At 42.4% G+C, this 27,217-nt stretch overlaps 2 protein-coding genes across 6 annotated transcripts in view; both read right to left on the reverse strand.

Annotated features, from left to right (window-relative positions):
* Positions 1 to 153: 153 nt before the first annotated feature.
* On the reverse strand, positions 154 to 5,796 carry EFCAB10 (EF-hand calcium binding domain 10). The gene is made up of 4 exons (XM_083366219.1): positions 5,694 to 5,796; positions 4,236 to 4,400; positions 1,771 to 1,855; positions 154 to 387 (listed from the first exon to the last, which is right to left on the reverse strand). Exons 1-4 carry the CDS (start codon positions 5,788 to 5,790, stop codon positions 351 to 353), a joined length of 384 nt encoding a protein of 127 aa, XP_083222345.1. The 5' UTR covers positions 5,791 to 5,796; the 3' UTR covers positions 154 to 350.
* A 2,812-nt stretch (positions 5,797 to 8,608) lies between these two features.
* The window catches only part of ATXN7L1 (ataxin 7 like 1), a 76,500-nt gene continuing 57,891 nt past the window's right edge, over positions 8,609 to 27,217 (reverse strand). For 2 of the 5 annotated variants that reach the window (XM_083366247.1, XM_083366251.1), the window contains 7 exons: positions 24,990 to 25,072; positions 22,032 to 22,288; positions 20,471 to 20,702; positions 15,215 to 15,336; positions 12,892 to 13,858; positions 11,657 to 11,731; positions 10,725 to 10,974 (listed from right to left, as the gene is read on the reverse strand). In XM_083366247.1, coding sequence (XP_083222373.1) covers positions 10,879 to 10,974; positions 11,657 to 11,731; positions 12,892 to 13,858; positions 15,215 to 15,336; positions 20,471 to 20,702; positions 22,032 to 22,288; positions 24,990 to 25,072 — 1,832 coding nt within the window. In that variant the 3' untranslated portion in view covers positions 10,725 to 10,878. Of the gene's footprint in view, positions 10,363 to 10,724; positions 10,975 to 11,656; positions 11,732 to 12,891; positions 13,859 to 15,214; positions 15,337 to 20,470; positions 20,703 to 22,031; positions 22,289 to 24,989; positions 25,073 to 27,217 lie in introns of those variants that run through there. The other 3 variants (XM_083366249.1, XM_083366250.1, XM_083366248.1) reach the window with 3 other exon arrangements.

The following is a 27,217-nucleotide window of genomic DNA, read 5'->3' on the forward strand; positions in this document are numbered from 1 at the left end:
TTAGTCTCCTTTTGATTAGAAAGTTGGGGTCATAATCTTCCAACTGTGTAAACTAATCATAATATCTTTTTTTTTCGGATGGAAAAATTTAAGCAATCTCACTGAAATAAAAGGACCGCTAAAATCTTAAGTGTTGGCTAATACTCCCAGTATTTATTCAGCAAATTCAGTAGGATAACAGTTTTGAAGATTTTTCAAATATAGGAAAAGGAGATGTTTTGTACCTGGTTCAGTGATGATGTAATTAGTACAAGTGAAGGCCGTTATAATATATATAAATGAAATTGCTAGTTTTTTTCAGAAAGTAAAAAAATAGATATATAAAACATTCCAGGTGAGAATAATCAGCATTAAACTGTTGTCCACAGTTCAGCAAATTTTTTCGTCCTGCGGGGGAGGGGTTGGGGGGGGGACAGACAAAGATACATAACATATAAAGATAATATATAAACTGCATTTTCCCCATCACAGCCAGCTTAGTTATGGGATGGACAGTGTATTTAGTGTAAGCACACCCACATAATTTCTCCCTATGTGTATTACGCGTGTTCTTACGTTAATACTTAAAATTGTCTTGGATTATTTTTATTTATTTATTGGTTATTAAAGGAAGATCTCGTTTAATAGCCATTTGTTTAAGGGCAGTTTTGAAGTCACAATTGCGCTAAAAATGACTTACCATTGGTTCTCGCACTTCCAGCTGTCACAGTGCCCTGTGGTCACGTGATCATGACTGGGTTTAGCAACCCTCGTGTGGTCACATGATCACCATTTGCAACCTTCCAGCCAGCTTCCAACAAAATCCGGAGAAGCCGAGAAGATCACAAGTAGTGGGCCTGTGATGTCTTGTTTCATGACCATGGTGCTCCGTAAAACGTCGTAAAATTTGGTATGGTCACGTGGTATCTCACTTAATGACCATCTCACTTAATGAACAAATTTCTGGTCCGTATTGTCTTAAGTTGAAGACTAACTACCTGTATTATTACATCCATTATTTGAGCCAAAATTCAATATTATCTGTGCAGAGACAAAAAATCTCTATAAAACAATGAAAGTTGTAATTTTTCAACGTTTTACGGAGGTGTAGATCAGAACGGAAGCAAAATTACAATGTAAACACAGCAGGATTTTCTAGTTTTCTCAACTGAAGGGAGACTTTAACGGAGTCCCTTTGGGTTTTTTTTTAAAAAAAACATTTTTCATATGTCTGTTTTTGTGTGTTTCTTGTCTCAAAATGCCAAAACACAATGCCCGGACATTTTTGGCAATCACAAAGGAAAGCGTGGATTATCCGTCAATGCTTTCTAAAGTTTGTTTACAAATCTCATTTATTGCAAGAACGTCATCACCAAAATAATACGTTCATGCCTTCAGCCGTCTTGTGTTTAAAAACAGTATCAGGGAAAAACTAGTAATCTTTTAGTAATTGTAGTGTAGTTTGAAGAGGTAAGAGGAGGAACAATTTGATACTTCTTTACTTTTTACTTTCTGTATCTAAAATTCATAGCTTTATCAGCAGGTAAATCTCCTAGGATCATTGGAGATTTTGGACACATACACGTCCAGCATCTCACCCTGAGATGGTTGGGACAATTCAGGATATGTTGTTGGATGAATTAAGGGATTACAGGGTCATAAAAAGCAAAACAATGTGGTATGTATGTGTGTGTGTGTATGTATGTATATATGTATGTATATATATGTATACACACAAACACACACACACCTGCAATTCCACATAAAATGTAATATTTTGGTTTAACTTACAGATTTTCCTTGAAGACATTTGATGTAATCATTGCATTTTCATCATAAGTTACATCTTGACTACTCAATCCCAGGGACTCAAGTGCTAAAACATAAGAGAGAAAATATTTTTCCCCCTGAATGCATTGTTGCAGTATATACCACACCCAGTATAACCCCCCCCCGTGCATATCTGCTTAAAAGAAGGCCTCTAAATTTGATTACAGCCTACATCCTTAGACCATTTATTTCGTGTTTAGATGGCTGTGATCATGTGACTCACCAAAATCAGAGTTTGCTGACTTACCCAGTAAGAATCACCTAGCTCCACGGTGGCGAATCTATGGCACGTGTGCCACAGGTGGCATGCAGAGCCCTCTTTGTGGGCACGTGCACCGTTGTCCCAGTTCTAGGCCTTCAGCTGGGTTTTATAAAACCTATTCACTTTAGGCCTCCACCGCCATGTGTTAAAAAAAAAAGGTTAATCAATTTCAACTTCTTGCGGGAAGAAAATGATCTCGCTAAGTTGGAATTGATTGATTGATTTTTAGCCCCATCCAGTCTGCCGTTACCACCGTAGCCACGCCCACCCAAAGGGCCACACCCACCCAGCACCCGATGATACATAAGTGGGTTTTCGGTTGCAGTTTGGGCACTCAGACTCTAAAAGGTTCGCCATCACTGACCTAGGTGGATTCACACATCGCGGCAAGCAACGGCTTGCTAACTATACCGCAGTTGGCTAGATTCATACAACACTATTGCTGTAAACTGATTTCCAAATTAGAGTGGCTGAATACATGGAAGGTACTAAGCCGAAATGTGTAATTCTGAGGGGTTACTATGGGGTTTAAATCCAAACTCTTCTGGCTGGGAAGAAATATTAACCCAACAAAAATATTAGATATATAGGCATGTTTTCCAGCATCTGTTTATGGGAAATCAAATAACTATTTTTTATTTAAACAAGGACCTTCTTTGCAGCTATAAAATAGAGAAGTCAATAGAAACTGATCATGGATTAGACAATTCTTATATCTAGATAGGTATATACAGAAATACACTGTTCACACACTGCTTAATTATACAGCAAACGGATGGAGGCAGATTAAAAAAAAATGTAAAGTGGTGATTTAGCTTATGTTTTGCCGTGAATTCAGCTTTTTATAATTATATATAACTATCGTATTATTTATTATTTATTTATTTTATTTATTAGATTTATATACCGCCCTTCTCCCCAGGGACTCAGGGCGGTGTACAGGGCAATTAAAATATGACATACAAAAGTTAAAAATAGATTAAATTAAATTTAGCCCCAAACAAAATAAATTAAATTATGAAATTTAAAACCCCAATCCCTTAGTCTAGGCCGGCAAGCTCGAATAACCAGGTATTACTAAATGGAAAGTTAAAAACCCATTAGACAGGCTTAAAAACAGTAAAATAATTATATAAAGCAACTACAAGTATTTCTATAGACTCATCCTGAACTTTCTGTTACCGCAAAGGGCCTTTTTAAAAAATATCATTTGCCCTCCCGGGCATAAAGAAATACATGCATATTCTGTCAGGTTCTAAACAAAGAAAAATTAAGTTGGTCTGAAAATGCAGCTCACTAACAAGGACTTTTTGTTTTGTTTTTTTGGCTTGGCCTTATCAACTGTAGGAGATAATCTTAGCTAAAAGTTTCAGGATGGAAGAGGTGACTGTTGTCATCCTGCCTATTTATACAGGGACTCCTCAACTTACGACCACAATTGAACCCCAAATCTGTGTTGCTAAGAGATAAAATTTATTAAGTGAGTTTTGCCTCATTTTACAACTTTTCCTGCCACAGTTGTTAAGTGAAGCACTGCAGTTGTTAATAACCCAGTTGTTAAGTGAATCTGGCTTCCCCGTTGACTTGGCTTGTCAGAAGTTGCAAAAGGGGATCACGTGACCCCCCAGGACGCTGCGACCATCATAAATATGAGTCAGTTGTCCAAGCATCCGAATGTAAATCACGTGACCATGGGGATGCTGCAGTGTGAACAATGGCCATAAGTGACTCTTACCAATGCCGTTGTGACTTTGAATGGTCACTAAATGAATTGTTGCAAGCTGAGGACTACCTGAACTGCTTCTGCTAAATTTCTGCTTTCCTGCCTAGGAAATAGTGAGAGTCTAAGGCAGTTTTATAGCACACACCAGCGTAGCAATCTAAAGTCTCCTGAGAAAGAAGTGTGTATTTTTCCAGATAATTTTTCTTTGTTTACTGGAAGAAGAAGATACATCATACTGTGTCAAGGGCACTTTGCTAGCCAAGCTACTGATATATTTACAAACAAACAAATCAGTTGGATTTTTGAATGAGAATTTAAATTATCATTACACTGGTTAGAAAATTGAAGAGACTCTTTTTCGGGTTCTCGGTTTACAGTCCCTTGCCATGGAAGACATGAAAAGATGGAGACGAAGTTTATGAGATACGAAGAAACACCAACCTCCTTTGTATTGTACTACATTTATGTAGCCTTCGCCTCCCACATCTATCATATCGAACATCGCATCCAGGTTTGACTCATCCATAAGGTTGGGATAATCAGCACTAGACGCTTTGGCAATCTTGACTTTTTCCAGTGTCTTGATCAAAAATTCTCTTGGTCTTTCTGGAAAAGCAAAAAGATTGGTCACGTCATTATCCACACCAAACCATATTGTTAAAATATATATCTAAAACGCCAGCTTAGCCTAACGCAAGGGACTCCAGACTTGGCAACTTTTAAGACTTGTGGACTTCAACTCCCCGAAATTCTGGGTCTTGTAGTCCACCCATCTTAAAAGTTGACAAGGGACTCCAAAGTTGGTGACTTTAAGACTTGTGGGCTTCAACTCCCGGAATTCTCCAGACAGCCATGAATACTGGGAGTTGTAGTCCACCCATCTTAAAAGCTGACAACGTTGAAAACTGCCAGCTTAGCCTAACACAAGGGTCTCCAACCTTGGCAACTTTTGTGGACTTCAACTCCCAGAATTCCCCAGGCAGGCATGAATTCTGGGAGTTGTAGTCCACCCATCTTAAAAAGCTGACAAGGTTGAAAATCGCCAGCTTAGCCTAACTCAGGTGTCTCCAACCTTGGCAACTTTTAAGACTTGTGGATTTCAACTCCCAGAATTCACCAGGCAGCCATGAATTCTGGGAGTTGTAGTCCACCCATCTTAGAAAGTTGAGAAGGGACTCCAACCCTGGCAACTTTTAAGATGTGTGGACTTCAACTCCCAGAATTCACCAGGCAGCCATGAATTCTGGGAGTTGTAGTCCTCCCATCTTAGAAAGTTGAGAAGGGACTCCAACCTTGGCAACTTTTAAGACTTGTGGACTTCAACTCCCAGAATTCACCAGGCAGCCATGAATTCTGGGAGTTGTAGTCCACCCATCTTAAAAGTTGACAAGTGACTCCAACCTTGGCAACTTTTAAGACGTGTGAACTTCAACTCCCAGAATTCACCAGGCAGCCATGAATTCTGGGAGTTGTAGTCCTCCCATCTTAGAAAGTTGAGAAGGGACTCCAACCTTGGCAACTTTTAAGACTTGTGGACTTCCAGAATTCACCAGGCAGCCATGAATTCTGGGAGTTGTAGTCCACCCATCTTAAAAGTTGACAAGCGACTCCAACCTTGGCAACTTTTAAGACGTGTGGACTTCAACTCCCAGAATTCATCAGCATGGCTGGGAGTTGGAAGTCCACAAGCCTTAAAAGTTGTCAGGTTTGGAGACTCCTGGCCTAATGTCTGAATCCCTCACAGGTCATCTCTGAGGCAACGAGTGCCACCAAGGGAGCCATGCAGAAAACCCTCCTTTAAAAAAAATAAAAATAAAAAAAGCAACCCCCATTTTCCAGCTTTACGCTCCGCGCACGGCAGGCAAGTCCGCCTGCCTTCCCTCCGTGCCAGCCTCTCACCCGGCCGGTGATACAGCAGCAACGAGGTCAAACTATACAAAAGCTCCGGGATTTTGTGCTCCGCCAGGTACTCCCGGCCCTCCGTTTCTCGGTCCATCGCCGTTGCTAGGCGACGGGACAAGAACGCGCCGGCCACGTGACGCGGGAAGGCGGAGCCCTCGGCCAATCAGTTCGCCCGCCCTGTTCTTTCCCCTCCGCGGAGTTTTGGGTTGTGCGGGAGGGAGCGGCGACGAATGATGACGACAGCAGGAGGGGCGTGGCCTTCGGTTAAAAAAAAAGCAGTCCGCGCGTGGCCCAGGCGAGGGGCGTTACCCCGTTTGGCGACCTGCAAATTTTTAAAATTTGCAAGATTTGCCAAAAAAAATAATAATAATCTTAAGTTATTAAAGATCCGAGCGCCCATAAAAGCACTTTTGTGCATCTGCCCTCTCTTGGCCAAGAAGGAACGTGTGAACGGATCTTAAACCCGAGCTGACACGAATGCTGCATGACAACTGGTGTTATTAATAATAAGTACCAATAGGTGGTACCCATAGTAAAAGGCACCTTGGGTGCCGTCCCAAAACAACTGGAGCACCACTTGGACACCATCATCGGCATTGACAAATTGGCCATTAGTCAATTGCAAAAGGCGGCCTTACTAGGAACGGCTTCCATCCTGAGACAATATCTGTAATACCATCCAACATCCACATCTGCCTATCCCAGGTCCTTGGCAAGGACTCGATAGGTAGACAGAAATGCCAAATCCAGTCTGATTAGAATAGAAAATGTAATGGAAATAGAATATGAAATGGAATGAATAGAAAATAGAATGGGAATAGGAATAGAATAAGGAATAGAATACAATAGAATATAGAATGGGAATAGCATAGAACAGAATATGAAATGGAGAGAACAGAATGGAATGGCAATAGGGATAGAATCGAATAAGGAATAGAATATCGGATGGGAATAGAATAAAATAGATATAGAATGGAATGGGAATAGGAATAGAATAGAATAAGGCATAGAATAGAATATAGAATAGAAAGAACAATGTAGAATATAATATAATGGAATGTAAGGATCGAATAGAATATAGAATGGGAATAGAATAGAAATAGAACAGAATGTAGAATGTAATAGAATGGAATGTAATAGAATAGAATGTATGAATAGAATATAGAGTGGAATAGAAATGGAATAAGAATTAGAATATAAATTAGAATAAGAATAGAATAACAGAGTTGGAAGGGACCTTGGAGGTCTTCTAGTCCAACCCCCCCCCGCCCCCCCTGCTTAGACAGGAAACCCTATACCATTTCAGACAAATGATTGTCCAATTTCTTCTTAAAAGTGACTCCGAGCAGTGTACAAAACTCACAGCTGCAGACAGTCCTCGGCTTATAACCATTTAGTCACCACTCAAATTTACCATGGCACTGAAAAAAGTGGCTTATGACCAGAGGTCACGTAACCAAATTTTGATCATGTGACCGTGAAGATGCTGCAATGGTCATAAGTGTAGAATACAGTCATAAGTCATTTTTTCCCAGTGCTGTTGTAAACAAACAGTTGATCACATCATTGTAAATTGGGGACTACTTGTAGTGTGGTGTTGGTACTGTGGTGACTCCAGCTATTAGGACTTAAGTTAAAATATCCTTATGAAGTATAATACACATAATACACAATGCTTGCCAATTATCTCAGCTTGTGTTGGCTTAACAAGTTCTGTTTTTTTGAGAGTGCTTTGGTCAATCACCCTAGTGAAACCTGTCTGATCTATGATTGACACCTACCTGTGAAGTGACCGGACAACCCTCCTGTCCATCTTTTTGAAGACCAAAGTCCTCCCTTTCCTAAGAGTTGTCAGCAAGATTGTGGTGTGAGACACATATTGAGTCGTTCTGTCCTTTTCACTGGGGCTTTTGTACGTAATGAAGGTCATTTTGAGGCTTTTTGTACTTTGATGGTAACAATGGAGCCATCACACAGGGATGACGCTTCATATTGACAAGCAGAAATACTAAATATATTTCCTTATTTTGGGAAGTGGGTTTCTCTTTCAGAACAGGTCCTAAAAAAACCTTTCACTGAGTCGTGTCAAGGCTTATAATTTTTCCCAGATAACCCTGGAGCTTTTTCTTTTTACAAAGCAATAAAGCGTTGCGTGGTGTTTTTTCTTAGAAACATATAAATTATTTTATTTACAAAGCCGTGTTACAAATAATAATAATAATAATAACAATAATAATAATAAGCAAAAACAACAAATAATAAAAGAAATACAATCGCCCACTAGAGAATATCTCCAGGCCTGGGTGCTAAACCATGGCAGTATCAGTCAAGATACAAGTTTGTTCTTTATTTTCCCTTTTCTCAAAACTGTAAGTCATAAATTTTACTATTTACATCTACTTCCGACACTTACAATTATCACAAGCATGGAATGGGTTTTCTCAAGATACTGCTAATACATCATAAAAGGTGCAGAAGGAGGAAAATAGTGTTACAAAATATGGGTCCGTAGAAAAAAAATGGACTGTACACATATGGCAATTATTATTATTTTTTACAATGATTGGACGTGCTATTTTCAAAAGTCTTCTTGAAAAGGATTCTAAAATCTGTAGTAGGAAAGCATAATTGAGGAGGTGCAAATTTCACTTCTGTGCAACAGAATTTATTTATTTATTTCCCATGACCGACCAGCTATGTAAAACCCAAAGTTTTTGTTAAAGTGCCATGGGGTAAAACAGCATAACAAAATAGAAGGTGTAGATAGAAAAAATTCTTTTCTTCTTTTTAAACAAGAGTTCACTGAGAATCGGCAATAATAGAATATGCTGTATAAACTATTCTCTACAAAGGTTGATCGGCACTATGTACAATTGTTAACATCGGTACAAAAGAAGGCATATCCAAGTTGCTTTTTAAATTTTTTTTTAAATATGGCTGACGGGCCTATGCATTGCATTATGTGTAACAACCAAAGCTTCTGTGCCTGCTGGAAAACACGTCTTCTGAAAAGTTGGGTGCGTAAAAGGGAAAAGGGTTGGAAAGAACCAAACACCAACTGTTTAACAAATGCTACACTACAATACAGGCTGGTCTAGTCCATTTCCATTTTTAAAACCGCACTATATATACCATTTTAGTATATATAAATTAAATGACCTTTTTTTAAAAAAATGTGATGGGACAAAATGTGGAGGGCTGTATTTAATACTTAGCTTTCCAAAATGCTGCGAGATCTACGTCACGGAAAATGAAAAGTTAAATACGCGTTATTCCAAGGTACCCCCCAAACATCCAGCTTTCTACATAATAGATGCACGTTAAGCTAAGGAAGTCTTGATGTTATTAAATTGTTCCTTCACTAGCCGAATTCATAATCATCGTACTTTTTTCTCTCAAAAATATAGAACAGCAGTTCGATAATTGGAGCGTTGTTCTGCTACTGAAATTTGATTAACTCCTGCAGCTGTACAACACAAAATAAATTAGTTTTTTTAAAAAAACAAGGCTCTGTTCCTACAACCAAAGACAAAAAATTGTGCAAAAATAAAGATATGTACATTTTTTTTCAATCTGAAGAATGTACAATAAAACAAAACTCAAAATACATGAAAAATACAACCATTGCTTATATTTTCTTAAGTTTCATATCGCTCATGAAACTTCTCTTGTCACTTTCCAAGTATAAGAAAACATAAATTACAATAACATTATAAAAATTATTTTGAGAATATTTTCTAATTTCCCCCAAGAGGCCTAGCCTTGTTCACCATTGTTAAACATTTTCTGTTTTAAAATCTGCCCTAAGCCTTTACTTTAAAAGGAAAGAAGCTAATAAAACTATTTGCATTCATTTTCATTTCTCCCCAAGTTGTAAATAAACCTGCATATAAGTGCACTTTTAATTCTGTAGAAATAAAAGTTAATTCCTTCGTAGTAATTTTGTAGTACCTTAGTATAATTGGTTTCCTGATTACAAAAAATCTACTTTCGTTTTTTAAAAAATCAGTAATTCCTGTAAAAACATTGTCAGTGCAATTTAACTGATGCAAATTCAGTATGTCCGACTTCTGTTTTTGCGAAGGACAGCAATCCTTTCCTTGGCCCCTTCACCTAGGTATGAGGAAATGGTCACACAATATTCCTATTAATATTGTTAATAATAGCCAGATGCATTAACCCTTCAGTGTGTTGAAAGGATCTAGAACACGGACACTGTAGCCATAAGTCAGCAAAATTGATGGACATTTTCTTTTTCATCCCAAGGACAATAATTAATACAGAAGTTACTGCAAATTTGAAATAATAGCTTTGCTCAATCTATCCTTTGTATCACACATGGTATTATTTCGAAATGTCCACTGCTCCCGTTGTTGCAAGAAACTAAAAAAAAAGAGGAGAAAACGTAACAATTTCCTTCTAAAGGCATCAATTAAAATCAAGCCCGATTGCACAGATCAGAGGCCAACACATGTAAGAAATTAAAGTAAACCATGACTACAATTTTATGGGGAAAAAATGAAAGATTTTAATACAAAAATTACGAAAAAATCTGCAGGACACAAAAACCAATAAACTGGCTTGGAGAAGGGCTGTAAAAATATAGAGATGGTTGTTCTCCTTATCACGGAAGAGTCCTTATCCGACCAGCCCGATTTAATGTTTTCTGAAAGAGAAAATGAACAGTTCATCGTAAATGACAAACGGGATTATAAAGGTTCCCCCGCACCTGCGTGCTAGTCGTTTCCGACTCTAGGGGCCGGTGCTCATTTCCGTTTCAAAGCCAAAGAGCCAGCGCTTGTCCGAGGACGTCTCCGTGGTCATGTGGCCGGCATGACTAGACGCCAAAGGCGCACGGAACGCTGTTATCTTCCCACAGGAGTGGTCCCTATTTTTCTACTTGCATTTTTACGTGCTTTCGAACTGCTAGGTTGGCAGAAGCTGGGACGAGTAACAGGCGCTCACTCTGTTACGCGACACTCGGGATTCGACCCGCCAAACTGCCGACCTTCTGATCGACAAGCTCAGCGTCCCAACCCACTGAGCCACCGCTTTTATTTTAGGTGTTCCCTTGACGGGTATAACTTATCTTTTATGAACCAGTGATTTTAAATTGTGCTGCACAAAGTAATCGGATATAATTGCTCTTCTCATCATCATTTTTTATTTCAAGGGCATTCGATCAAGGATTCATAAACTTGGAAGGGACATTCCTTTGCAAATTGTGGTTTGTTACAGGCTGCTCACAGGTGTGCAAGGGCAGATTATGCACCAAATTCTAGATGAAGTGAAGGTTGGGTGGATGGCAATTATTCAAGGCTTCTAACAATTGCTGGGAACGTGTCTCTTTGTCACAGAACCAGCATTTTGTAATTGTTCAGTAAAATGACTTAAGTCTTTTGAAGAATACTTGAATTGTTACACTAAATGTTTTAGTCCAAAAGCTGCTGGTGGTGGTGGTGGAAAGTACATAAGCCTCATCTTTCCAAAAAATGCATGGTTAAATATAGGACTTTGTACAAATGGGTAAGGATGTGATTTGTTTGGAAAAGGAGATTATTATACAGATAGTCCTCGGGTTATGATGGTGATGGAGTCTGCTTTAAAGCTTAAAGATTTAAACCAGCACCCTGAATAATAAATGTTAAGTAAGGAAGTCCACTCTGCATTCAAACTGCTGAGTTCAAAAGCTGGTTTGTTTTATCTGCAATTGGTTAATAAATAATTCTTCGGTCCTGGGGTGATGACCGAAGTGCCAGTTTTTCAATTTCTGTTTTTATGGTTTTCATAGCGAGCGGCCCGGAGCTGTATTTTAAGACAGACAGCTGTACGAATCTTTTAAATAAATAAGTATGATAAAAGTAATGGACTTAGTAAGACAAACTATGCTTGTTAACTATAATACAGCAATTAAGTGATGCACATTAAAGTATAATTTAAAAAAAAAACCACAAACTCACTTGTTTGTTGTGCATTAGATTTGATGTACTTGAAGGACTGGACTGGGACAGAGCTATACCACTGTTTTTTCCAATCTGCAAAGTGATAAAAAAGGCCTTTATTTCCACTAGTTTCTCCATATCATTGGAATGTAGTTTTAGGTTTGTTGGTTTGTTTTTTAAAAAAAACTCCCGTTGAGTTCAAACCCTGAAGACTGACTGACTTCTAAGATCACGAGAAGTATTAGTACCACTTTACAAAACCCTAGTGAGACCACACCAGGAACACTGCAGCCAATTTTGGTCACCATATCACAAAAAAGATGTTGAGAGTTTGGGGGAAAAAAATTCAGAGAAGAGCAACTCAGATGATCCAAGGCCTGGAGGCTAAAACGTACGAAGAACGGCTGCAGGAATTTGGGTTTGGCCAGTCTAAAGAAAAAAAGAAACGGGGGTGACATGATAGCAATATTCCAGTATCTGAGGGGCTGCTACCAAGAAGAAGGAGTCAAGCTATTCTCCAAAGCACCAATGGTTGGAAGCTGATCAAGGAGAGAAGCAACCTGGAATTAAGGAGAAACTTCCTGACAGTGAGGACAATTAACCAGAGGAACAGCTTTGCCTTCAGAAATCGTGGGCACTGCATCACTGCAAGTTTTTAAGAAGAGACTAGACCAGGGGTGTCAAACTCAATTTCATGGAGGGCCGCATCAGCATTGCGGTTGCCCTCAGGGGGCCGGGTGGGTATGGCCAGGGTGGGCGTGGCCTACTGGGTGGGCGTGGCTAGACTGTGTATGGCCTACTGGGTGGGCGTGGCCAGCTCTACATCGTTGGCATCAAGGGTGCCTATTGGGGCCTGGGCAGGAGTGGGACAGATCTGAGGGTCTCTGGCAGGAGGAGGGTCTCTGGGCCAGGGCCAAGGCAGCGGGGGCCGTTCCCTCACTGTTTCCAGGGTGGCTTCGCGGGCCACATGGAACCACTTCACGGGCCAGATCCGGCCCCCGGGCCTTGTGTTTGACATGTCTGGACTAGACAGTCACTTTTCTGAGACATTCTCCTACTTGAGCAGGGGGCTGGACTAGAAGACCTCCAAGGTCCCTTCCATTTATTCTACTATTCTATTCTATTCTATTCTATTCTATTCTATTCTATTCTATTCTATTCTATTCCATTCCATTCCATTCCATTCCATTCCATTCCATTCCATTCCATTCTTTCATTTCTATTCTATTTCATTTCTATTCTATTCCACTTACCGTCCGAGAAATGGCATGGTTTGGCGTATCTGGCACTGGAGAAATGAGATTGGGCGTGTTCTTTTTATGAACACTATTCATTCCAGGCATTTTAGTAATTTTACAGGCTTTGCTGCTGGCGGTTGAGTTCTTGCGCTTCTTCCCGTCCGATTTGTCAAAACAAAGGGGCAGAGAAGAGACGGCGTTGTGCGGGGCGAAGGAATGGTCCGCCAAAGGGTGCACCAAGGAAGGGACCGACAAACCAGAGGGGTCAATACTGCTCACGACGATGCTCATGTGCTTCACCGAGTCCGCCGCGCCACTCGAGAGCGGAGTCCGTCCTGAGGGCTCTGATTTGGCACTGAAGGGACTGGTTCCGTTGTTGGCGTTGTGCACGGAGAGGCTGTTGTAGGAAGATGTGGCCTGGTAAGAATTGAGGGCGGGACTGGGGTTCAAGACACAATTTTTCCTGTGCGCCCCTGAAAACAAGGACGAGGAAGAAGTCTGGAAAGGTAATGAGGAGGAGGAGGACGAGGAGGAGGAGGAGGAGGAAGAAGACGGCAGCCTTTTTTTTTTGTTACCAGAAGACTCGTCGCTGCTGCGACACAAGATGTCTCTGACTTTGGAGGATTTGCTGGTTTTCGTTTTGGATGGCTTGTGAGACGGGGAAGGGATGACGGCCGGCAGAGGCGACAGAGCAGGCGGCATCTTGAAGGCGGAGTCTACGATGCTCAAGCTGGCGGCCACGTGTGGGAAGGCGGTGGCGTGGGACGTTACGGAGCTGGCGTCCGATGTGGTTGCGAAAGGGGTGCTGGACAGCATGGCGGACGTCATGATGTAGGAAGGAGGGATTCTGGAGCTGACGGGCGCGGAGGGGATACACGCCGAGGTGGGATTACTGAAAGGCTGGAGAACGGAGGCCGGGAAGGGGCTGCTGATGTGGGCTGCTGGGGACGGCATGGGACTATCCACGGCGGGAGGGATTTTCCTAACGTATGGAGGAAAAGAAACACACGCTGGGATAGAGACATTTTCCTTCAGTCCCACCTGGCATCCTTAGCTAACAAAGCATTAAGAGCTTTCCTACAAGGATTAAGAAATAGGGATAGAGATAGATAAGACAGATAGACAGACAGATAGGGATGGATGGATGGATGGATGGATAGATAGATAGATAGATAGATAGATAGATAGATAGATAGATAGATAGAGATAGATAGATAGATAGATAGATAGATAGATAGATAGATAGATAGATAGATAGATAGATATGGATGGATAGATAGACAGAGACAGAAAGATAGAAAGATAGATAGGGATAGATGATTAGGTAGGTAGGTAGGTAGATAATAGACATAGATAGATAGATAGATAGATAGATAGATAGATAGATAGATAGATAGATAGATAGACGGACAGAGATACAGATAGACAGACAGACAATCAAGCAAGCTTTCCTCAAAATGTAGCTAATATTTTATTACTTTGTGGTTACTGAAATTTATTTATTTATTTTTATTTATTTGATTTGATTTGTATACCACCCTTCTCCCGAAGGACTCAGGGCGATAAACAGGGACATAAATACCAAAATAAAGAAATTAAAAACAAACTAAACCCTAGTGCCCAAATGGAGAAAATAAATTACATTAAAACAATAATTAAAACAAAACCCATCAGACCAGGCCGGCTTGTTCAAACAAATAGGTTTTTAGGTCGCGTCGGAAGGAGCGAAGGTCGGGAGCCATCCGGAGCTCAACCGGTAAACGGTTCCACAGGTCAGGCGCACCCACAGAGAACGCCCTCCCCCTGGGGGTCACCAGACGGCATTCTCCGAACGGCGGCACCCTGAAGAGGCCCTCTCTGTGGGAGTGCACTGGGCGGAGGGAAGTTGATGCCGGCCGCAGGTGCTCCCTAAGGTACTCCGGACCCATGCCATGTAGGGCTTGATAGGTCATAACCAGTACCTTGAATCTCACCCGGAAGGCAACCGGAAGCCAATGCAGCTCACGGAGCAGAGGTGTAATATGGGAGTATCGGGAGACCCCCAACACAACTCGCGCGGCTGCATTCTGCACCAGTTGAAGCCTCCGAGTGGTCCTCAAGGGCAGCCTCATGTAGAGGGCGTTGCAGTAGTCTATTCCTATTCAGCAATGTTACTATTGTCCTTGCTTTGGCATTAGAATTACACATTATTTATGCACACTATTCCCCCCCCCCCAGAATACTATTAAGCTTAAGTTAGTATTTTCTTTGCCACTCAGAGTCATTTAAATTGCGAGTTGGACGGCAATTTAAATAATTGTAAGCTTCAAAACCATCCAGACAACAGAGATATACTTACTTCCACATTTGTGAGTTTAAGTGTTTTTCTACCATAGAATTTAGTGCTAGTCGAAAATGATCCCATCTCCTGTCAAATACGTAGTATCCTCTTCCCATCAAGTGACTTCCAAATGAACAGAACTAGGAAAGGACAAGGAGGAAATAAGAAGGAACATTTATTTTAATCACCACATTAATCTATATTTGCATTCTAAGTGTTAGTTAAACTGTGGCCTTCTTAGTAACATTACTGTAGAAAAGAACGGCACGGTTTCCCCTCTTTAACCAGAGTTGGAAAGTGGCAGAACGTGGGGGCAGAGTGAAAAGAGGCATCAGCCTAGAATCCCTACGTAGCCACAATCAAACTAAGTTCAACCTCCCTTGAATGCCGTTGATCCATATCTAACCCCAAGCAAGGGCTATTAATTAAGAAGACTCCTGTGCACAGGCTTTTGGCACTAAATCAGTTTAACGGGACCATCCTATGTAGAGTTGGTCTTTCGCGCCTGGTAGGAGTAACCTTTTCTCTCACATTTGTACTTTCCAAAATTTGTGATTCTTACAAAAATTGTTATGGCATGCTCACTGCAGTAGGTGCAAATCCTAGTTGCTCAACAAATACCCGAGAGGAATTCAGAACTTCCTTTTCAATTATTGGAATTTACAAAAGATGACAGTATTAAACAAAACTTACCAGCTGAAAAAACAAAGATAATTTAATGACAGGCCCCTAAACAGTTGTGAATGGCGCAAACACAGCCAGGGTGGACAAAAAACTCCCGTAATGGGCATTTTTTTCCATTTATTGCCGGAAATGCAAATGTTTAAATACATGTCCGCTAACAAATGATTATTGTACATTGCAATTAACAGTGACGTGCATTTATTTTGCCTCTTAACCAGGAAAAGGGATGTTCTCTCTCTCTCGAGAGAGTGTGTGTGCCTAGTTTTTCCTACTAAATTCAAGCCCCTAGTCCTTGGCATACGTCTTCAGGGTCAAACTCCATTACTTCAAAGTAGATTTCCAAAGAATTATAAGACTGTAACGCTGTACTCTTCAAAGCGAATCTCCTGCTGCAAGGTTGTAGAAGAGCAGGCAGTGCTGGGGGCAGAGTAAAGCAAGTCATCAGGCTAGAGCACAGGTCAGCAACCCGTGGCTCTGGAGTCGCAGGCGGCTCTTTCAGCCTTCTCCTGCGGCTCACAGTCCTCCTCCACCATTTGCAGAGAGACAGAGAGAGACAGAGAGAGGCACCTGTGCTTCCCTTCTCTCTCTCTCTCTCTCTCTCTCTCTCTCTCTCTCTCTCTCTCTCTCTGTGTGTGTGTGTGTGTGTGTGTAAAAAAGAGTAGCCTCATGCTGTTCTCTGACAAGCTGACAAGCTTACTGGGCGGGGCTCCTGACTTTGCTGCATCTCTGCAGGAAGCAGCAGAAAGCAGAAGCTCTCTCTCGCTCTCTCTCTCTCTCTCTCTCTCACACACACACACACACACACAGAGTGGGGGAAGAGGACTGGCAGACCAAGGGCAGGAGAGTCAGCTTGCCAGGTGAGCAGAAGATCGGAGAGAGGGGGAGGGGGGAGAGAAAGAGGGAGAGAGGGAGAGAGAGAAAGCAACACTCATGCACAGCAGCCACTATTTCTTTTTAATTAAACTCTTCAATGAAGCTTCCTCCCTCGCACGCATGCGCGGTGGGTGGGTTTTGCGGCTCCCAGTGTTTTCTTTTCTCTGGGAAACGGGTCCAAGTGGCTCTTTGAGTGTTTAAGGTTGCCGACCCCTGGCCTAGAGTATTTTTGTTCCCAGAAATGGTCCAATGCTTCTTGAATTCCATTGACCTCTATCTGACCCCAGTTTGGAACTGAATGTTAGTTGACTGGATTCTTAAGTCTGTAGGCTTGAGCAATATATCTTCCTAACTGCAACTTCCTGGTCTTTTGCGCCTGACAAAGGAAGATTTACCCCACCACCCCGGGCGGGTATAGGGAAGTGCTGGATCAAACGTACTAATTCTACAAAAATTAAACCTTTGCAGATATACAGTATAACTTTATAACGGTAAAACCCGCTGCTCAAAGGGAAGAGTTGTACTGAAGTAATTTAATTAATTTGCGGGTGGGTTTTAGGAGACTCAGGTAACCCAAGAGAACATAGGCAAGAGAGAAGGTAATTTCTAATTTGGCAACAGGCGGTTGGAATAAAATTCTTAAATCGACACGGCGGGAGAAGAAGAAGAAGAAAAACCAGGAGCAGCTAAGCTGCTTTGCGGCAGGTTGACTGCAAAGCAGACGGTTAATATAATATGATTAAACGAGGGCAGGAATTCAGAAGAGAATGACACCCACAAGTGCTGATGAAATCTAGAGGATTCCAAGACGTCCTGGATAAAATGTTTGCTTCGTGTGTGTGGTTGTTTTTTTTTTTTTAATTTACATGGGATCTCTCTCCGCCTGAAAACATACAAGTCTGTTTCCACTTTCTCATCGCTAGGGTAACAGCCAAAATGGCAACTGGGTAGGTGGCCAAAAAACCTGCTAGCTATTGTGTTCTGGTTGAAGACCAAGAAAATGAGTCATGTCAAGTCTTGCTCCTGTTTCCTAAATGCTCACCAGACAGAGCTATGAGGTTAAGACCGGGAAGCTCTGTGCTTCAGAAGCCGTTAAAGGATGGATCCCAAAACAGCCAGTCTACTATGGGAGCAATTAAATAAACAGAAGGAAACTTCGTATTGTCCGCACACGGCGGTACAAAAGAGATAACGCATAGCCTTCTGACGGTAAGGTCCTCATTTTCATAAACGTTGAGCCGTGGTGGCGCAGTGGTGAGAATGCAGAATTGCAGGCTGACTCTGCCCACTGCCTGGAGTTCGATCCTGACCGGCTCAAGCTTGACTCAGACTTCCGTCCTTCTGATGTCGGTAAAATGAGGAGCCAGGTTGTTGGGGGCCATAGGCTGACTCTGTATAAAGCACTATAAAGCGGTATATAAGTCTAAGTGCTATTGCTATAGAGAAGAGGGCTGTGAAAAATCTGTAAAGAGTATTTGCAAAGAACGTTGGTACAAATAATGCACACCCCCTCAACAATACACTAGACCAGTGTTTCCCAACCTTAGCCATTTTAAGATGTGTACACTTCAACTCCCAGAATACCTCAGCCAGCATTACTGGCTGGGGTATTCTGGGAGTTGCAGTCCACTCATCTTAAAATGGCTAAGGTTGGGAAACACTGCACTAGACCAGGAGTAGGCAACTTTGACTCTTTTATGACTCGTGGACTTCAACTCCCAGAATTCCTGAGCCAGCGTGTCTCAGCTTGGAAACCTCTCCCTTTCCCCTCAGCATGGCCAGCTCAGGATTTCTGGGAGTTGAAGGCCACGAGTCATAAAGCAGCCTAGCAGGGGTACGCAACCTTGGCTCTTTTATGACTCCTGGACTTCAACTCCCAGAATTCCTGAGCCAGCGTGGCTCAGCTGGGAAACCTCTCCCTTTCCCCTCAGCATGGCCGGCTCAGGAATTCTGGGAGTTGAAGACCACGAGTCATAAAAGAACCAAGGTTCCCCACCTCTGCCCTATATCAGGGGTCCTCAATCTTGGCAACTTCAAGACTTGTGGAGTTCAACTCCCAGAATTCCTGAGCTGGCATGGCTCAGCTTGGAAACCTCTCCCTTTCCCCTCAGCGTGGCTGGCTCAGGAATTCTGGGAGTTGAAGTCCACGAGTCATAAAAGAGCCAAGGTTGCCTACCCCTGCACTAAAGCAGTTTTTCAAACTTGGAAACTAAGAACGGTAGATTTCAACCCTCGGACTTCCCCAGACAATATGTCTGGTTGGGGAATTCTGACAATTGAAGCCCACCCCCTCTTAAAGTCCCCAACTTTGAAAAATAATTGCCCTAAAGCATCTGTGTCCCCCAGAAAGCTGACTTACAACCACAATTGAGCCCCAAATTGCTGTTGCTAAGCAAGACAGTTAAATTGAATTCTGCCTCATTTTATGACAAATTTGTCACAACTGTTCAGTGAATCACTGCAGTTGTTTGGTTAGCAACAGGGTCGTTAAGCGAATCTGGCTTCCCCATTGACTTTGCATGTCAGAAGGCCGCCAAAGGGGATCACGTGACCCTGGGAGGCTGCAACCGTCGTAACTATGAGTCAATTACTACCTATATGAATTTCGGTCACGTGACCGTGGGGATGGTTGTAAGGGTGAAAAACATGTGACTTTTTTCAGTGCTGTTATAACTTGGAACAGTTACTAAGCGAACCGTTGCTAAGTTGAGGACTACATGGACTGCTGCTTCAGAGTTCCCCCCAAATGGGCTGCGCAAACCTGCACAATGTATCTGTTCTGTCCCAGCCTACGTGGGTCCTGGTTACGCTCACAAGGAGAAACCCCTCTTCCAAGAAACAGGCCGGAACCGCAAGGAAAAACCAACCCCTTTTATTCTCACAGACCTGAGTCAAGGTCCAAGGCAAAGAAACACAGTCCACAGAAACTCGATCCTCAACACGAACAGTTGTCTTCGGCAACCAGCAACTCCCACACCTTCCCTTTTATAATGCAGCCCAGGCGTGGCTTCCTAATGCCTTCTCCTTTGCCTTTGGAGCCGCCCCATTGCATTCCTCTGTCCTACTCACTTCCCTTGCCTGCGCTTTCATGCATCCCGGATTTGTCCCAGCTGTGCTTCATCACTGTCCAACTCAGGCTCCGAGCACAGCTGTGTCTCAGCCTGAGGGCGAGTAGAGGGGCCAGGCTCCTCGTCCGACTGTAAGAGCCTTCCTCTGACTCTAATGTTACTCCAGGCCCCTCCTCCTCCTCATCTGATTCCTCAGACTCAGATGCCGGATCCACTGGCTGGCGTGGAATCACAACAGTATCTGCTGGGAATCCTAGCCGTACCAAGAGCACACACTTGCACATTCGCACAGCCAGCTAGAGGCAGCTTCTAGAGCAGGGGTCCCCAACCCCCGGGCCACAGACTGGTACCGGGCCGCAGCATGCTAGCAATAGGTCCACACAAACAAGCAAAGCCCCATCCGCGAGATGCAAGCAGCACACAAAACCACTCCCCCCTCCAGTCCGCGGAAAAACCTCTCTCCACGGAACCGGTCCCCGGTGTCCACCCCAAAGGTTGGGGACCGCTGTTCTAGAGCAGCTGATCAACAGCTCCGTAAATACGTTGAAAAAAATCTCCTTTCCGCCAACGCAACTTGTAAACATTCAGCCAGCCACAAACGCCCCCAACAAATAAGATTACAAGGGGGGTGGGGGAAAGAGAGAGATACCCCAAGCGGCCGAGGATGGTGCTCCGAATAGGAGCAGTCTAATTTCTCTGCTTCTTCGGATCCTTCTAGCTCTCCTTCATCGCTGGATAATCTGCAGAGCAGATCTCCGCCCATCGCTGGAAGAGGCGATTCTTGTACATTCCCGCTGGGGTTTGAAGAGGTGCTGCCGTTTACGCTATTTGAAGAGGAAGATCTAGGAGAGGTTAAAACATCATGTCCGTGAACTGGGCGGCTGGGTAAAGTTGATAAAAAAAATAAAAAAAAATAAATAAGTCACAGGAACACATCAGTTCTGCACTGAAGTTCTAAAGATTATTCCCAGGGGTGGTGGGAGGAACACTAAGAGTGTTAGCTTAAGAAGTAGCAGTCAGCTCCTTGGGATTCAGCGAGACTGACCTCTGAAAAAAATATCCCAAGAATTTTTATTTTTTTTTATTTTAATTCCATTTATATCCCGCCCTTCTCCGAAGACTCAGGGCGGCTTACAATCTAAGCACAAATTAAATGTATGTGGGGGTGTTGAAGTCAGAAAGACTTGACTTAATAAAAGCTGAAACAGGTAGTGAAATTTAGCTGCATTCTGTAGTTCCGTTATCAAATTTAAGTCCAATTTTAGTTCATTTACCATGGAACTCTAGTTGAAACGTTTGGGAACTCTGAACATTAGATTTTGTGACGAATTGGGACAAAGGGAACTGTGGTTATTTAAAACTTGGAAATGATAAATATTCAATGTTAAGTTTAAATATTGATGGGAAACTAAAAATTGGGGGAAAAACTCATTAGGACATTGATAGTCTATAAAGATGGAATGTTAAAATAACCAAGATATGCATATATTAAACATTATTGACAAAATGTAAGAAAGTTATTTTTATTGAATGGATATAATAAGAATTGTGTTAGTTTAAACATAAAACAGTAAACCCTAAGGGCAAAAGAGAGGAAATATTTAACGTAGTAATCTCAAACTTGTACTAAAGAATATTTGTATGTTATTGAATTCTCGATTAACTCAGCCGCCATGTTGCTTTTTAAATATTTAAATGTAAAATTAGAAAATCAATAAAACCCTTTTAAACGTTTGGGAACTCGACTGTTGAGTTCTGGTTTCAGATCCAGATAGTCCTTGACTTATGACCACGACCCAGCCCAACGTTTCTGTTGCTACTTGAGAGCTGTTAAATGAACTTTGTCCCATTTTACGACCTTCCCTGCCACCACTCTTAAGTGAATCACTGCAGCTGTTAAGTTACTAATATGTCGTTAAGAGAATCCGGCTTCCCCCATTGACTTGGCTTGCCAGAAAGTCGTAAAAGGGGATACGTGACCCAAGGACACTGCGGCCGTCATAAATACGAGTCGCTGAGTCGTATTCGCCAGTCGTCTCGAGTTTTAATCACGCAATCATGGGGAGGCTACAAAGGCTGTAACTGTGAAAAATAATCCCAAGTCACGTTTTTCCGTGCCATTGTAACTTTGAACGGTCACTAAACAAGCCGCTGTAAGTCAGGGGCTACCTGTACAAAGGACATATGGCTTAAGGACAGGTATTGCTCACCTGGGAAATACTGAGTTCGGCTGCCGAGATTTGGCAGGTGATGGCCCTTTAAGTTCTTGCCCAGAGTTCACGGATGTTCCCGCGAGGGCATCGGATCCTGATATGGGTTGGCTTTGATGCGTTTCCCTTGCGGGTTGTGGGTGCTCCTTCTCTTTTGTCACTTCTTTGTCCCGGGATCGTGCTTTGTGTTCAGCTAGAAGGATGTCGAACTGCTTTTTGCGACCTAAAACTGCTCGCCGATGGTTGAGAGAATGCGTCTAAAATAACAACAACAACAATAATAATAGGTTGATACCTAGGACACCTAGCAACCCGTGTCAACCATTGGTGCCAGTCAGTTTGAGTGCTCAGTTGACTGAGTTTCATGTTTTATGAATAAAAGTTTTATAACAACAACAACAACAATAACAACAACAACAATAATAATAATAATAATATGCCAGAGTCAAAGAAAAAGAACTGGGAAAAATTACGAAATACCGTGACCTGGCCATCGAAACTGCGCGATTATGGATGAAACGAGTAACAGTGATACCCATTGTCATCGGGGCACTGGGAACTATGTCCAAAAACTTTGCAAAATACATCAAGAAATTGCAGCTTCCAGCAAAAACTCCAGGAAAAGCTACAAAAAACTGCGCTACTCGGAACATCTTACATTTTAAGGAGATACCTGGTTGATACCTAGGATGCTGGCAGCAACCCGTGTCAACCATTAATGCCAGTCAATTTGAGTATTCAGTTGACTGAGTTTCATGTTTAATGAGTAAAGTTGTTGTTGATGATGATGATGATGATGATGATGATGATGATAATAATAATAATAATAATAATAATAATAATAATAATAATAATAATAATAATAATAATAGAAGAGCCTTGGTGGAGCAGTGGGCTAATGCCTCCTTAAGTAACACCAGCTGCCTGCAATTAGTGCAGGTTCGCATCCCACCAGGCTCAAGGTTGACTCAGCCTTCCATCCTTCCAAGGTAGGTAAAATGAGGACCCAGATTGTTGGGGGCAATTAAGCTGACTTTGTAATAATGCCGCTTGGGATGTGTGTGAAAGCCCTAATAAGCAGGCATATACATAGAATGAAGGCTACTGCTAAGCTTGTAAGCCGCCCTGAGTCTTCGGAGAAGGGCGGGATATAAATGGAATTAAAATAAAATAAATAAAATAATAATAATAATGTTAAAATAATTACGGTGAGGAATTCGACATTCTCGTTATTCGAAATTTCTCTTTGAAATTCAAAGAGGTTCGATTCTTAGAGAAATTCAAAGTTTTTCTTTCTCTCCTTCGCTCTTTACATGAAGGGAGTCAGGGTAACAATTTAATAGCTAAACAGCTTGTGTAATGATGTAATGTAATGTAAGGGGGATGATGCAATAATAGGAATGACTCAGCGGGTGTGTGTATCCCTTTAAGAGTCTGAGTATAAAAGGGAAATTTTTTGCTGGAGTCTCTCTCTCTCTCTCTCTCTCTCTCTCTCTCTCTCTCTCTCTCTCTCTCTCGTCTGTTTGACTGCTGTAATTGCTGTGTACTGGAGTTCGCTGTTTCACCACGTGTATATATCTTGTTTCTAGTGTATGTTGTAGAGAGTGTACTATAAACCACCATTTAATACAAACCACTGTGTACTGGTGACATGTGGGCAGGGGGTTGGACTAGAAGACCTCCAAGGTCCCTTCCAACCCTATTTATTATTCTACGTTCTATATTCAGTTTATGTCATCTGTGGAATCTGAACTGGAGGGGAACAGTCCTTTGAAGAGCGGGGTACACAATGTGCAATCTGCAAGGGGCTTAGAGATTGTTAGTTTTGATTAATCGATGGCAGCGGGAATCATAGGAGCTATAGTTCAAAACATCTAGAGGAGACCAGCTTATTTGATGGACAGGCTGGGAGAGAATGAGTTGAAGCTTTATCTCAGCCCAGGTGCTGAGTAATCTGGGAAAAAGCACTTCCAAAAGGTCGCACTTTGATTAGGTAATAATAATTATCAAGGAGGGGAAATTCATCCTGCCTGCTTACAGGACTGTATTTATCCCAGAGGAGCATTAGAAGGACCTTCCTCAAATCCATGTCATTCTTCTGTCTACCAAGATCATCAATCATCCAGGTCGTGGTTGTCCCAACGGTGCTTTTCCCAAAAGGCAACTGGACTTCCTTGGACATTTTGTTTTGTTTTTTTCTTTGAAAATATTTTGCTTGTCCTCCGAGAAGCTTCTCCAGGGGGAAAAAAAAAGGAACCAAAAAGTCCAGTTGCCTTTTGGAAAAAACACCATTGGGACGTGTCACTCTACTTTCCTTGATCTTGCCCACAACACGGGGCTTGATGTGGACTATAGATACAGTACGGTGGTACCCAACTACTTTGAAACTCATCAAATTTGGTACTCAATGCGCTTTGATGTGAAAATTATGTCTCGGTACTTGTAGTTTCTTTGGTACTCAATGCACAGGCTAGAATTTGTCGGTGTCGGCTGCCTTGTGAGTCACTAGCCATGGAGACACAGTGGTTAGAATGCAGCATTGCAGGCTAATTCTGCCGACTGCCGGCAGTTCGATCCTGACCGGCTCAAGGTTGACTCAGCCTTCCATCCTTCCGAAGTTGGTAAAATGAGGACCCAGATTATTGGGGGCAAAATGCTGATTGGGTAAACCGCTTAGAGAGGGGCTGTAAAGCACTGCGAAGCGGTATGTAAGCCTAAGCGCTATTGCGATGTTATTTCTTAAAAGGGGGGGGGAACTGTTTGATCCCAGAACAATTAACGATGAGTACCGAGGTAGCCCTGTACTAGAATTCTGGGATTTGAAACCCAGACATCTTAATTTTGCCCCAGTGACCTACAAATATTCCGACAGAATAATAACTATAGCCTTCAGCAAACACGTCTTAAACAACCATCACAGGAATTACATATTATATTTGAATCAGGAAGAAAGTTTACCTTGCAGGTGAGTGATCTCGTACATGGTTTCTTTGTTTCGGGGTCCAAGACGCCACAGTGTTTATTCGGGTCAAACTCTCTTTCTGTTTAAAATACACAAATAGGTTCTTTAAAGGAAAAGCGACAACATAAAATTACGGGAACGAAATCGAAGACAGCGCGAGAGGGCACATCCCAAGAGATGTGGAAAAACAGTGCATTTTCTCTGAACTAGGCTGGTTTCCTTCAATCCCATTACCACTGAGACACCCTGCACAGATCTACACTACAATCCGGGGCTCTCTAAGAAATAATTAGATAATCTGATCGTTAAGGATAAATGAATGTCAGCGTTCCGAAGGAACAAAAGTCTTGAGAGGAGATCAAAAGGAGAGGCTCAAATAGATCTGCCTCCTGAACTGTATGTGTGTAATATAGAAGATCTCTATGGGGCCACACTTAATTGAGGTCACCTGATTATAAAAATTAGGCCATCAAGAAATTGTGAGGATCAGCGTTGTGATTCCTCGCCAGCCAGTGGATCCGGCAGCTGAGTCTGAGGAATCAGAGGAGGAGGAGGAAGGGCCTGGAGTGACATTAAGAGTCAGAGGAAGGCTCTGAGGAGCTCCAAGACTTACAGTCGGACGAGGAGCCTGGTCCCTCTACTCGCCCTCAGGCTGAGACACAGCTGTGCTGGGAGCCTGAGTTGGACAGTGATGAAGCACAGCTGGGACAAATCCAGGATGCATGAAAGCGCCGGCAAGAGAAGCGAGTAGGACAGAGGAATGCAATGGGGCGGCTCCAAAGGCAAAGGAGAAGGCATTAGGAAGCCACGCCTGGGCTGAATTATAAAAGGGAAGGTGTGGGAGGTGCTGGTTGCCAAAGGCCATCATTCATGTTGAGGATCGAGTTTCTGTGGACTGTGTTTCTTTGCCTTGGACACTGACTCAGGTCTGTGAATAACAAAAGGGGATTGTTTTTTTCTTGTGGTTCCTGCCTGTTTCTTGGAAGAGGTGATAAGAGTGAGACATTTGTTGAGTGAGTTTTCCTCCATTTTATGACCTTCCTTGTACCATTTGAGCGACTCACTGCAGTTGTTAGTGACACGTTTGATTTTGCTTGTCAGGAGGTTGCAAAAAGGGACCACGTGACCCTGGGACGCTGCAACCGTCGTAATGTGAGCCAGTTGCCAAGTGTCTGAATTTTGATCACCTGACCCCGGGGATGCTGCAACGGTCGTAGAGGTGAAAAAGGGTCATAAGTCACTTTTTCAGTGTCGTTGGGTCACTAAATGAATTATTTAGTGACTAAATCTCATTTTTAACAGGTGCCGGTTGTGCCCACGGTAAAAAAATATATATGACAATAAAGGTTATCCATCTATTGTTAAGTTGAGGATGAACTCCTGTACTTAAGAACATTAACTAGCTTGTCCATTATTTTACTGTACAATTACAATGCTGGCCATCTATGCAATGTCACAAGGATGGGTAAATTTACAGATCATCCTCGACTTACAATCATTCATGTAGTGACCTTTCAAAGTTAGAACAGCACTGGAAAAAGCCACTTACGAGCCTTTTCCACACTTACGACTAGGGTGGCATCCTCAGGGTCAGGTGATCAGAATTCAGAAGCTTGTCAACTGTCTCACATTACAACAGTTGCAGCGTCCCAGGGTTTGTGACGGTCGCCGTGTCCCGGGGTCCCGGGATCCCCTTTTGCGACCTTCTGACAAGCAACGTCAATGGGGGAAATCAAGACTTGCTTAATAACCGTGTTATTAATTTAACCCCTGCAGTGATTCACTTAACAACGGTGGCAAGGAAAGTCGTAAAACGGGGCAAACATTCACTTGACGAATGTCTCGATTAGCAAAAGACATTTTGGGCTGAAGTGTGGTTATAATTCGAGGAGTACCTGTACTAGGGAGAAATAACTTCCTATAGACAGACCGATCTTCTATCAAGCGTAGCTCTACCGTACGACATGGTAAGGATTGACTTTTACACTGGCCACAACTTAATTTGGAAATCGGCGTCCTTGGAAAAGGACACCGGGGCGTTTATCAAAAGACCTCCTGCTTAGATTTCATTCTTACTTTTCAAAAGATAAAATCAAGAGTCCCTTTCAGGGAGATGGGGGATTATATATAAATTTTTGAAAAACAAACAGGGCATCTTTAATTTGCAGGGAAAGTGAGGTAAAATGCATCCTTTCACGCTGGTTTATAATGCCTCTTGAGCGTA

This window comes from Vipera ursinii (genome assembly GCF_947247035.1).
Source record: "Vipera ursinii genome assembly, chromosome: 6".
In the NCBI taxonomy this organism is placed as follows: Eukaryota; Metazoa; Chordata; class Lepidosauria; order Squamata; family Viperidae; genus Vipera; species Vipera ursinii.